We start from the raw sequence: 13,076 nt of genomic DNA on the forward strand, positions 1-13,076 counted from the left end.
GTGTATTTGGACCAATCTAGTTTGTTGTTGATGTGGACACCAAGGAATTTGAAGATCTCAACCTGCTCCACTACAGCCCTGTCGATGAGAATGGGGACGTGCTCGGTGCTCCTTTTCCTGTAGTCCACAATCATCTCCTTAGTCTTGGTTACATTGAGGGATAGGTTGTTATTCTGGCACCACCCGGCCAGGTCTCTGACCTCCTCCCTATAGGCTGTCTCGTCGTTGTCGGTGATCAGGCCTGTTGTGTCGTCAGCAAACTTAATGATGGTGTTGGGGTCATACCTGGCCATGCAGTCGTGGGTGAACAGGGAGTACAGGAGGGGACTGAGCACGCACCCCTGGGGAGCTCCAGTGTTGAGGATCAGCGTGGCAGATGTGTGTAATCCATGGTTTCCTGTAATCCATGGTTTCTGGTTGGGGTATGTACGTACAGTCACTGTGGGGACGACGTCCTCATGCACTTATTGATAAAGCCAGTGACTGATGTGGTGTATTCCTCAATGTCATCGGAAGAATCGCGGAACATGTTCCAGTCTGTGGTAGTAAAGCAGTCCTGTAGTTTAGCATCTGCTTCATCTGACCATTTTTTTTATAGACCGAGTCACTGGTGCTTCCTGTTTTAATTTTTGCTTGTAAGCAGGAATCAGGAGGATAGAGTTGTGGTCAGATTTACCACATGGAGGGCGAGGGAGAGCTTTGTACGCGTCTCTGTGTGTGGAGTACAGTTGATCTAGATTTTTTCCCCTCTGGTTACACATTTAACATGTTGATAGAAATTTGGTAGAACTGATTTCAGTTTCCCTACATTAAAGTCTCCGGCCACTAGGAGCGCCGCCTCTGGGTGAGTGGTTTTCTGTTTGCTTATTTCCTTATACAGCTGACTGAGTCCGGTCTTAGTGCCAGCATCCGTCTGTGGTGGTAAATAAACAGCCACAAAAAATATGGCTGAGAACTCTCTAGGCAAGTAATGTGGCCTGCAGTTTATCACAATATACTCAACTTCAGTCGAGCAAAATCTAGAGACTTCCTTAGATTTCGTGCACCAGCTGTTGTTTACAAATATGCACAGACCGCCCCCCTCGTCTTACCTGAGTGTGCTGTTCTATCCTGCCGGTGCAGTGTGTATCCTTCTAGCTGAATATCCATGTCGTCATTCAGCCACGATTGTGTGAAGCATAGAATATTACAGTTTTTATGTCACGTTGGTAGGATATTCGTGATCTTACCTCGTCTAGTTTATTGTCCAATGATTGCACGTTGGCGAGTAATATTGATGGTAACGGCAGCTTTCCTAGTTGTCTTCTGCAGGTCCGGACGAGGCATCCGGCTCTTCGTCCTCTCCGTCGCTTCCTTTTGCAAATAATTGGGATGTCTGCCCTGTGGGGTGTTTGGAGAATATCGTGTGAGTCCTTCTTGCTGCTGCTGTTGTTGAAGAAATCTTTGTCTAATCCGAGGTGAGTGATCGCTGTCCTGGTATCCAGAAACTCTTTTCTGCCGTAAGATACGGTTGCAGAAACATTATGTACAAAATCATTTACAACTATCGCGAAAAAAACAAACAATATCGCACAGTTGGTTAGGAGACCGTAAAACGGCGGCCATCTACTCCGGCGCCATCTTGATTTGCTTCATTTGGGAAACCAGGTGAAACCAGGTGAAATCTGTTGGGGAGCATCGATATTAACATGTTTTCTCAACAAAACCATATTTCACTAAACTGTTGACAGCACCCCTGCGCGCTGGAGAAAGGAATAAAGGAGAGAGAGAGAGAGGAGGAGATGGAAACACATGGTGGTGAGATATTCTATATAGCTAATGGGAATGTGTCACCCAATTGATTAGGAAAATATTTTTGTTAAATCCCTATTACTAGGCTGAACAAAATCAAATACGAATTCAATAATTGTAGGCTAACTATAAACCGCCCTGCACAATCAATGAACCAACAGCATGGCCTCGGGCTACATGTTCTCTCCCAGACTCATGGATCAACATTTAGAGCGTAGCATGAGGTAACCAGTCCAGCCAGTATGCATGATAATACAGTCCACACTCAAAGGAGATTACTCACATTTCTTTAAGTATGTACCAAAGATACCTTAAATCAGTTTTGTTTTTTCCTTTCTCTGCCATGCGTTAAATGCAGTAGAATTGTATTTCGGGTCTGGGCTCATAAGCTTATGCATTAGCATGCATCATCTCTAATGCCTCTCTGCTCATATGCATAAGCACTGGGTGTTTTGAATGAATCATCACCTTAGAAAGCACTGTTGTTGTGTTTTGGCTTTGAAACAACATCCACTACAATCATGTTTTACACTGTTTCAACCTGCTGTTGAACTTCTTTCTTCAAACTGATCATCACAGTAAGGTGAGTTTTAGAAGTATTTTATGGGTATGGGTGATTTCCCATTGCATTTGCATTGATGTCAGAGGGGTTAGAGGGACAATAGAACCCTGAGTACCAGGCCATTAGAACCTGATGGAGGACAATGCAGCCTGAGGACCAGGCCATTAGAACCTGCTGGAGGGACAATAGAGCCCTGAGTACCAGGCCTTTAGAACCTGATGGAGGGACAATAAAGCCCTGAGTACCAGGCCATTAGGACCTGATGATAGTTAGCAAGTCTGGTACTACCAAAGCATGTCCAGAGTGCATAAAAGGAGATTACCGTGGCTTAACAGTCATGTGGAATTTTGCTGCGGTTATACGGAACCACACCTCGGAATGGATGCATGTTTATCCATCGTTACGATGAGATTTTAGTGACGTAGGTGCTGTGTGTCCTGAGTCATGTCTGACCTGTGCCTGTTCCGTGGTGTTGCTGTTTACATTTTACTTTGTGCACTAGACATGTAGGTGCTCTTGTTTGTCGAGGGTCATTTACGTCCTGCTGTATGTGTAGAGGCACCATTTTAACATTCAATCTAGCCTAATGACAGAGGCAATGTCACATTCACAGCAAATAAAGGCTAACATCATCACTGGAGTGTTGAGAGTTCAAAGGTTGTGTTTTGTGGAAAGCATCTTGAAATTAAACTCTTTGAAATTGTGTCACATTTCCTCAGTGCTAACTTCAGCGTCTTAGTTTTGGGTGCCTTAAAGCGGCATGCAGAATATGTTTTACCAAAAACTGCATCATGGTGTTGGGACCATCAAACATGTGTAATTAATGCTCTTCTTAATGCAAACATTTTTATATGTGGTTTAGTTGACAGACTGACCAGTTGCCGTCTGTGGAGGTTAGCTTCTCTGTTGGTTTTGGAATACAGCAGTATCGGGTCCAATACCTGGCCACAGCAGACCTGAATAATGGATAAGCTGTAATGAATACACTGTAAATCAGAAACATGGATGGATGCTCTGGCAGTGGTCACAGTGGTGCTTATTGTGATGGCATCATGTGACTGGGGATCTCTCTCTGGGTCCTTCCAGATCCTACCATCTCAGTTGTGTTGTTAGAACCATAGAAACATCTTCCAAGGAGAGGGAGCTTCTCTGTGTACCTGTGTCTTTACATCAATGTCAGGCAGTGTGCTCTCTGCTGAGTGTGCTCTCTGCTGAGTGTGCTCTCTGCTGAGTGTGTGTGTGCTGAGTGTGTGTGTGTGTGTGTCTATCTCCCTCTCTGTTTTTCTGCATGCGAGTCTGTACCACTATGGAAGAGGGCAAGGGAGAGGCTGGACGTTGTCATGGTAACCGTGCTACGGCTGATTGGTCATGCAGCAGCGGTGACTGACCCAGTGGAACACGGACCCGAAGTTAGCTAGCTAGAGATGGTAGGGGCAGTTGTGGGCATGGATTTATGGAGGAGGGGCCTTTAAGTGCAGGCTCTCCCCCTCAGGGAAGCGCCGTAGCTCAGCCTGGACACCGCTCCAACAGCCCCTCTCTCTGTCCTCATGGCCCCGTGCTGCCCAGCTCTAATGTTTATTCAGCTTTGATACAGCAACGCTCTCACAGTGTTAACGTCTCCAATGGGCTTGCAACTTTGATGATATTCCAATAGTGCCCCAATAAGGAAAAGCGATTCATCATAGATGCGGCAAAGAGGTCAAACAAACTCGACCAAAACATTGGAATTGCCGAGAAAACGCATGGGGGAAAGATCCCGAAACTCCTCATTGCCCCAACACTTGTTCATCGTCACAAATCAGCTGCATTACAGTTAAAAATGACTTTGACTACCACCACTGATTTCTGAATGCTAGCTATGCTTAACCAACTCATACGAACAGGGGTTAGCATTTAGCAATCACTTCTTTTAAACCTGAATCAGGGACAGCTTCTAAATGTTTTGCAGCGAAAACAGCCACATATATCCAAATTGGACTTAAGTAACCACGTTGTGTCCCTGTTAAGAATATCCAGATTTGTTGAATGTGTGACAATATGGTCAATGGAATGGTCTGCATTCCATTGACTCCTTTTCCACATCCATGGAAGCTTGATTGTGCCCCCAGGGAGCCCCTCTCACCCAGACTGACCTAGATAACCTAGATGTGTCTGTTTAATATTGATCTGGGGACCAAAATATAACACCTAGTCATTATTCCTCGCTTATTGTTGTTCTCTGGCTCCTATTTTGAAAACAATGTTTTCTACAGAAAAAGCCTTCTGTCTGATAGTGGTGGTATTTGCAAGGTACGTGCTGCTCATGATGAAGTATTGCAATGCTGCATGTCTAACAGTCTTCGGTCTCCAATATAGGTCACATGTCTAACAGAATGTAACTTCAGATGGTTGGCTTACTGCTGTAAATATGAACACAGACACAGTCACCGTCACGCAGCCAGCTCCCCAGCTTTACACTCGCTATAGAGAGTGAATGAGATGGCACTGGCACTGACTTAAAGACACACTAATATACACACTGCTGCAGTAGACCTACAGTGTCTTGAAAATAATACCAAAGAAACCTGTGTGAAATTTCAGCAAGTTCAGTGTGGTATGAGGCCTAATATTGAATGGCAATGTGAAGTCTTTTTTTAAAGACTGCTGCCTTAACGGAGTGGCCAGCTTGTCTGAGGAGGGGAGGTCTTGCTTGCCGCGGACACACTGCTAGCGTTCACACTGGCTTCACCTCAGCCCTTGTGTACATCTGTCTATTGCCACACGTCACCTCTGACACTAGCCCCTTTTCTCACTCCTATCTCCCTCATCATTCCTTTCTCCGCTGCCATACGGATATTAGATGCTTGAGACCGAGGAGGGTATCAGTCCATGTGATAGGCAGGTTGCTTTTCTGTTCATTCTCTTGGAAGCATAATCACATGTAGTATATGTTTGGTTTTTGTGCTCTAGAATGCTCTAGTGTCTTTTCTCTTGATGTGTGTGTCTTTTTTCTCTTGATGTGCGTGTCTTTTTCTCTTTGTCTTTTTCTCTGTGTGTCTTTTTATGTGTGTGTCTTTTTCTCTTGATGTGTGTGTCTTTTTTTCTCTTGATGTGCGTGTCTTTTTTCTCTTGATGTGCGTGTCTTTTTTCTCGATGTGTGTCTTTTTTCTCGATGTGTGTCTTTTTTCTCGATGTGTGTCTTTTTTCTCGATGTGTGTCTTTTTTCTCGATGTGTGTCTTTTTTCTCTTGATGTGTGTTTTTTTTCTGTTGATGTGTGTGTCTTTTTTTCTCTTGTGTCTTTTTCTCTGTCTTTTTCTCTTTGTGTGTGTCTTTTCTCTTGATGTGTCTTTTTTTCTCTTGTGTCTTTTTTCTCTTGATGTGTGTCTTTTTTTTTCTCTTGATGTGTGTGTCTTTCTTTTTTGTCTTTTTTCTTTCTCTTGATGTGTGTGTCTTTCTCTTTTGTGTGTCTTTCTCTTTGTGTTTTTCTTTCTTTTGATGTGTGTGTCTTTTTTCTCTTGTGTCTTTTTCTCTTTGTGTGTCTTTTTCTCTGTTTTTCTGTCTTTCTCTTGATGTGTGTCTTGATTTTTCTTTCTTTTGATGTGTGTCTTTTTTCTCTTTTCTTTTTCTCTTTGTGTGTCTTTTTTTTTCTCGATGTGTGTCTTGATTTTTCTTTCTTTGATGTGTGTCTTTTTTTCTTGATGTGTGTCTTTTTTTCTCTTGTGTTTCTCTTTTTTCTTTTTCTCTGTCTTTCTCTTTGTGTGTGTCTTTTCTCTTGTGTCTTTTTCTCTGTCTTTCTCTTTGTGTGTGTCTTTCTCTTGATGTGTGTGTCCTTTTTCTCTTGTGTCTTTTTCTCTTTGTGTGTCTTTTTCTCTGTCTTTCTCTTTGTGTGTGTCTTTCTCTTGATGTGTGTCTTTTTCTCTTGTGTCTTTTTCTCTTTGTGTGTCTTTTTCTCTGTCTTTCTCTTTGTGTGTGTCTTTCTCTTGATGTGTGTCTTTTTCTCTTTGTGTCTTTCTCTTTGTGTGTCTTTTTCTCTGTCTTTCTCTTTGTGTGTCTTTCTCTCTGTCTTTCTCTTTGTGTGTCTTTCTCTTTGTGTGTCTTTCTCTTTGTCTTTCTCTTTGTCTTTTTCTCTTTGTGTCTTTTTCTCTTTGTCTTTTTTCTCTTGATGTGTGTCTTTTTCTCTTTGTGTGTCTTTCTCTTTGTGTGTGTCTTTCTCTTGATGTGTCTTTTTCTCTGTGTGTGTCTTTTTCTCTTTGTGTGTCTCTTTTTCTCTTTGTGTGTCTCTTTTTTCTCTTTGTGTGCGTCTCTTTTTCTCTGTGTGTCTTTTTCTCTTGATGTGTGTCTTTTTCTCTTTGTGTGTGTCTTTCTCTTTGTGTGCGTCTCTTTTTCTCTTTGTGTGTCTCTTTTTCTCTGTGTGTCTCTTTTTCTCTTTGTGTGCGTGTCTTTTTCTCTTTATGTGGGCACTGAATGAGAAACAGAGATTTACAATTCTGTGTGTGTACTGCGTGCAGCGATGTGGGCAACCTGTGGCCGCAACAGCGACTTACAACTCCATCCCCCGCCCCCTCGGGGGAGGGGGGGGAGGGAGTGTGACGTAACCCCACCTAGCCTTCGCGCTGCGCGAGCACGTCACTACCCAGAGGTCACTAGTCGCTCCACGTTAGCATCTCAGCCAGTAGCCCTACACATGTTTCTTCTCTTCCGGAACTGGACAATTCTAGTGTGAGTGAGTATGACTGAGCATTTCAAAGGGCACAGAAAAATAACTTCAATCTGAGTCTATACTACGACAAAGACACATTTGTCATGTACTGTACTTTTGTGGAATCTATGACTCTCTGTTCATACTGGGTTCATATTGAATGTTCTCTCCAGGAATACCTACACACTAACACACACTTGACTTACATAATGTACTTATCGTTGTCTTGATTGTAGCTGCCCATCAGTCAACTCTGCCCTTTGTATGACCAGGACGTGTGTGTGTGTGTGTGGCATTCCTTTATGTTAGCATGAGAACGTCTGTTGGTTTGCCGTTTCACGTGGACCTCTGTGTGCAGTAGGCTAGTGTGGAGGGAAGGAGGCGGCTCAGGGTAGGTCTGATTCATGCTGCTCACCCTCCGCTCTGCTCCGGCACAGAGAGGCCAGCCATGGCTAATACGATCAGATGTTGTCAGACTCACATCCATGGAACGAACAGCACTGGCCACACCACTAGGATGGAGAGGAGCTGGGATTTGTTTTATGTGTCTTACAGCTAGACACTGATCATGTGTTCATGCCATGACAAATCTGTCTCCCCTCCTGCCGTAAGTCTTAAAAAGGTCTTGGTTTTTGCAGGTAGAATTAAATGGGCCATTATCAGTGGTTAGCCAGCACACATACAGTGTGTAGGTTGAAGCTGGTTTCTATTTGGATATTGTTATGGTCGATTTATCCAGCTTTTACAAGTATACCTGAAGCTATAAAACATGTTCCTCTGAAGTAGCCCACATGTAACAGTAGGGAGTAAATATCTTTTAAAAAGCTTTGGATGACAAAACGGTTGACGTGTGTCACAGATGCGAGACGGCAGGCTCCTTTTTGTGTGGTCGTGCCATGTCCCTGCAGCAGAAAGAGAGGAAGACAGAGAGAAACCAAGAACAAGAGATCCTTAATTTAGACCAAAAACACATAGGGGAAACAGGAAGAAACAAGTTGTCAAATCCCAAACCGACAAAACCGCAGGAGAATTGAAGTCGCGGAGGCTTGTGGTTTATTTCCACAAACGGAGGCTTTTTATTTTCGAGTGTTTTCTTCTGCGCTGTGGTCTTTGTTTAGTGCAGTTCACACAAGGCCAGACTCAGCCACTATGTCTGTCCTTCTCTCTCCGCATCTCCAGAAAAGCAGGTGGCGTTTTGTTTCCCTCTGCTCTGATCATATATTTTTTAAACTGTCTCCTCCTCTCTCTCAGCTCAAGCTATCTGTGAGGGACTACCTCTCCTCTCACTCACACTCTCTCTCACTCACACTCTCTCTCACACTCTCTCTCACACACTCTCTCTCTCACTCTCTCTCACACACGCATCTGGAGCCTCTGCTTTGTGTCAAGTCAGAGAGGAGGGGCCAACACCTGTCCTGGGTGCCCTGTAACCTCCCCCTAACCCCTAATCCCTGTCCCATGGCCCTGCTTCGGAGACTCCATAACTGGCAGAATAGAGGCCCAGCTGGCACCTCCTCTCACAGGGTGTGATCCAACCTGGCACACCGTGTGTGGGTATTCTCCTGCCAGCTGTCGGCTACCCCGCTGTGGCATGACTGACACTCGGGCACAATTGTTGTTGACTGGCACAGAGAAGCTAGGCTAGGGGGGGTCTAGGGGTTTCTCTTACAACGGCATCAGTAATTCATTCATTATCTTTAGGCTTGCGTTATGTTTATCATTAAACCTGTATGCAAAACCTGTGTGTTCGCTCTCAGACCTGTCGTCGACAGCATACTTGCCTGTAAACCAGGGGTTCCCAAATTGTTTTGGCCCGCGACCCCATTTTGATATAAAAAAAGGGAGCAATGTCAAAAATGAATCAATGGCCAAATGTTGACTATTTTAATTGGGGCTATTACAGTCTTAAAAATCTTGAGTACTTTTGAGAGTATGGTTTGAAATGACTGAAATTCATCAGAAAAGTATTGGGAAGTTAATCATCTATAATCTTCGGTTTAGAGAAGAACATCATTGATTGTTATTTTCCCCCTATTCAGATTTAGTGCCTGGTCTGGTCTCCTCTGTTCTAATGAGTCCTGCGCGGTTTGTGGGCATTTTAGAGGGAAACAGAAGACGTGTTCCTGAGCTTTTGTAGCTTAAATGGTTCAAAGGAAAGAGACACATTTGTAGGAAGAAAACACAAACCGCTGTTTTATTACATCACTGATGTAACCCCGGTACTAAGAACCAAGCTTGATTTTAAAATGTTTTATATACAGTACCAGTCAAAAGTTTGTACACACCTACTCATTAAAGGGTTTTTCTTTATTTAAAAAAAAAAAAGTTTACATTGTAGAATAATAGTGAAGACAAGTTATGAAATAACACATATGGAATCCATGTAGTAACCAAAAAAGTGTTAAATAGATCCCAAAATATTTTAGATTCTTCAAGGTAGCCACCGTTTGCCTTGATGACAGCTTTGCACACACTTTGCATTCTCTCAACCATCTTCATGGGGCAACTGGAATGCTTTTCCAACAGTCTTGAAGGAGTTCCCACATTATGCTGAGCACTTGATGGCTGCTTTTCCTTCACTCTGCGGTCCAACTCATCCCAAACCATCTCAATTGGGTTGAGGTCGGGTGATTGTGGAGGCCAGGTCTATCATTGAGTTGGAAATGCATTGGATATTAAGACCATTATTCAGTCTCAGCTGATCTATGTATTGTACGCCCCCTTCTGGCTGCTGGTGGTAGGACTTGTAAATAAGAGTGGAGATTTGAAAACAAGCCCACTCTACTGAATATGCTGCTGACATAGGCTGGAGGACATTTGTAATGATGTTAACATGTTGTTACAATATTCATATATGGGTCTTATCCTATCTTGCGGTGTTATGAAATGATCTCTAATATTTTCTGTTTGATATAGAGATTACGTTTGGCTACGGCATATGCTGCAACTCACTCAGCTTCGGCTTTATCTTGGAATGTGGCTGCTTTTTGAGTGGAAAAGCCTGTTGTAATGTTGTCATAGTGAACATATTGGTTTGATCCTTTCTCTCTGCACTCGGAGATGATCTGCATTTAAAGATCTTTGCTCTGTCCACTCCGTCTGCCTTCCTGTGTCGTCAGAAATGTGACATTTGACCATCCATCCGTTGTTCTGCTCTCAGGGACACTGACTGTATTGACATGAGTCTTATCCCTCTAGCACTGTAGCTCGCTGGGTCACCTTGGTAACGTATGCTTGCTGCCTCTGCATGTGAAGCGCTGCATGGATTACACTCACCACGCTTTGTGTCTGTCACCACAACACTCACCTCTCTCTCACACTGGTGGTCACCCCCATCTCTGTCTGCATGAAGCAGTTACTTAAACAACCAAGCGACACATGACATATTGTCATCACAGAAGTGTCTTTCCTGAGTCTGGTGGCCTTTACTAAATGTCAACAGACTGTCCTTTCGTCACATTTATAGCAGGCCATGCCATATAAGAAGCAGCTGTTAGTCAGCTCTACTCAACAGGGACTGTTACCAATCACGACTTCAGTCCCCTCTCCCCAGCATTCTCCCAGCAACCCCTGCTCTCAGCCAGCCAGCGCTCCCCTTTGGCTTTGTCATCCTGGTTGGTGCTCCTGGAAAACCTGCTGATGCACAACCAAATTTCGAAATTGCACCTATTGTATTATACTATTCTAACCCTCAGCAGTAAGTTGAGACCCCGACTGAGTTCCTAAACGGGGACAACCTTTTTGGAAATTTATCCTCGTGCCTTCAAAAAATGTGGGCCACCAGTTGCCCAACCCTGATCTGACCGTGACTCACTTAATGCACCCTTCCTTCTGTACTCCCAATACCCACCACACCTACTTCTATCTCAACCACCTCTATGTTGATGCTCACCCCTTGCCTTCAATTCCTGGTCGCCCCCCCACAACAGAACAACGACAACGAGACCCCCTCCACTGTGCCGCCCAGTACGGCCACACCCAGGTGGTGCGTCTGCTGCTGGAGGAGCTGACCGACCCCACCATGAGGAACAACAAGTTTGAGACGCCGCTGGACCTGGCGGCGCTCTACGGCCGTCTGGAGGTGGTCAAGCTGCTGCTCACCGCCCACCCCAACCTGCTCTGCTGCAACACCAAGAAACACACGCCGCTGCACCTGGCCTCACGCAACGGACACCTGGCCGTGGTGGAGGTGCTGCTGGCGGCCGGCATGGACATCAACTACGAGGTGAGGACTGAGGGGAACACGGGGTCTGTTGTCTCCTGCGGGCTCAATTATTAATTTCAGTGTGTTGGTGTGAGAGTGTAGAGTTGTGTGTATGTATAGAGACAGAATGTGTCCATAATAATATTTTGTATAAACACAATGTGGTATGTTGTGATTGGATCATGGATGGCTTCATCTGCTGTTTCCAGCATTTAAGCCTACATACAGTGCATGATTTTTTCCACATTTAGTTACGTTACAGCCTTATTCTAATATTAAATAAATCATCAATCTACACACAATACCCCATAATGACAAAGCGAAAACAGGTTTTTAAAGAAGTTTGCAAATATATTACAAATGAAAAACTGAAATATCACATTTACATAAGTACTCAGACCCCTTTACTCAGTACTTTGTTGAAGCACCTTTGGCAGCGATTTACAGCCTTGAGTCTTCTTGGGTATGATGCTTGGCACACCTGTATTTGGGACATTTCTGCAGATCTTCTCAAGCTCTGTCGGGTTGGATGGCAAGCGTCGCCGGGCAGCTTTTTTCAGGTCTCTCCAGAGATGTTCGATCGGGTTCAAGTCTGGGCTCTGGACTGGTCACTCAAGGACATTCAAAGACTTGTCCCGAAGCTACTACTGCGTTGTCTTGGCTGTGTGCTTAGCAGGGTTGGGTAGGTTACTTTCTGTAACCTGTTACAGTTACTAGTTACCTGTCCCAGATTATAATCAGTAATGTAACTTTTGGATTACCCAAACGCAGTAATGTAATCTGATTACATTCCGTTACTTTTCGATGACTTTCCCCTTATGAGGCATTCGAAGAAGACAAGCATGTATGTTACCAATTGAACCAGATCTATTGCGGGATAAATCAATGTTAAAGTTTACATAGCTGGCCATATATGGATGTTAAATTTTACTTTATGGGTTGGTTATGTAGGTTTCTTCTAACTCTTCACTTTCTACTTCATATAATAATACTATTAAATTATAATTATATCAATTAAATAATTGCATTAAAAACCAAAGTATCTCAGAATTTCAGTCATCACAGTTAATGTTATATCCCTTGATCTTCAAGAATAGGACTTGGAGGTATAGATTAACCAAATTGTTTTACCTGAGCATAACCCCAAAAGGACCAATTAGCCAGCCCTACACTGTTGTTTATGATTTTGTTGTCATGCAGGACTGATTGGGCTCATTGATTAGAGTTGAAAAATAAATGCTCCGCTCATGGAATGACATGCTTTGAGCACTACTGAAAAGTCCTATTTACATGTGGAAAATGAATGCCACATGCTGCATTTGCTATAGGCTGATTGTTCAACTTTTTGTTGGTGACACTTTGATATATTGATAATGTGCAGCTGTTTAAAGGGCAAATCCACAGATGAAACAATAGTAAAACGGTTGTCCTGCCTGAGGGATGAGCCTGGAGAAATTTAACCACTCTCAGATTAATAGACAGAGCTATGGATGGAAGGGCTGGTCATCCATGATATCAAAATGATTGTTTTAACCATGTTATGAGGCTATACAGTGTTTGTTTACATTTACAATGTATTTATACGTTTATATAAATTATATTCTTCAAGAATCAATGGATATACAGTATATATCCAAAAATGGATGTAGCAACTACAGATAGACTTAAAGGGGCAATCAAAAGTGTGCGACTTTGAACGTGTGTCCATTAAGCCTATGGATTCAAAAAATGTATTAGCATGAATTAAATTGAGCAATAAAAGCCCCTCTTTTATTCCATAGGCTGGGATCTGCACTGTGCAGCTGTTACAAGAGCACATTGTTCACTTGGCTGTCCACTG

At 43.5% G+C, this 13,076-nt stretch overlaps 1 protein-coding gene across 1 annotated transcript in view; it reads left to right on the forward strand.

Moving 5' to 3' along the window:
• LOC112221962 (ankyrin repeat and SAM domain-containing protein 1A) overlaps positions 1-13,076 on the forward strand; it is a 112,469-nt gene that overhangs the window by 40,447 nt on the left and 58,946 nt on the right. Inside the window, 2 exon segments of the mRNA XM_042303868.1 lie at positions 10,962-10,977; positions 10,980-11,257. Coding sequence (XP_042159802.1) covers positions 10,962-10,977; positions 10,980-11,257 — 294 coding nt within the window.

This window comes from Oncorhynchus tshawytscha, linkage group LG22 (genome assembly GCF_018296145.1).
Source record: "Oncorhynchus tshawytscha isolate Ot180627B linkage group LG22, Otsh_v2.0, whole genome shotgun sequence".
Lineage (NCBI taxonomy): Eukaryota > Metazoa > Chordata > Actinopteri > Salmoniformes > Salmonidae > Oncorhynchus > Oncorhynchus tshawytscha.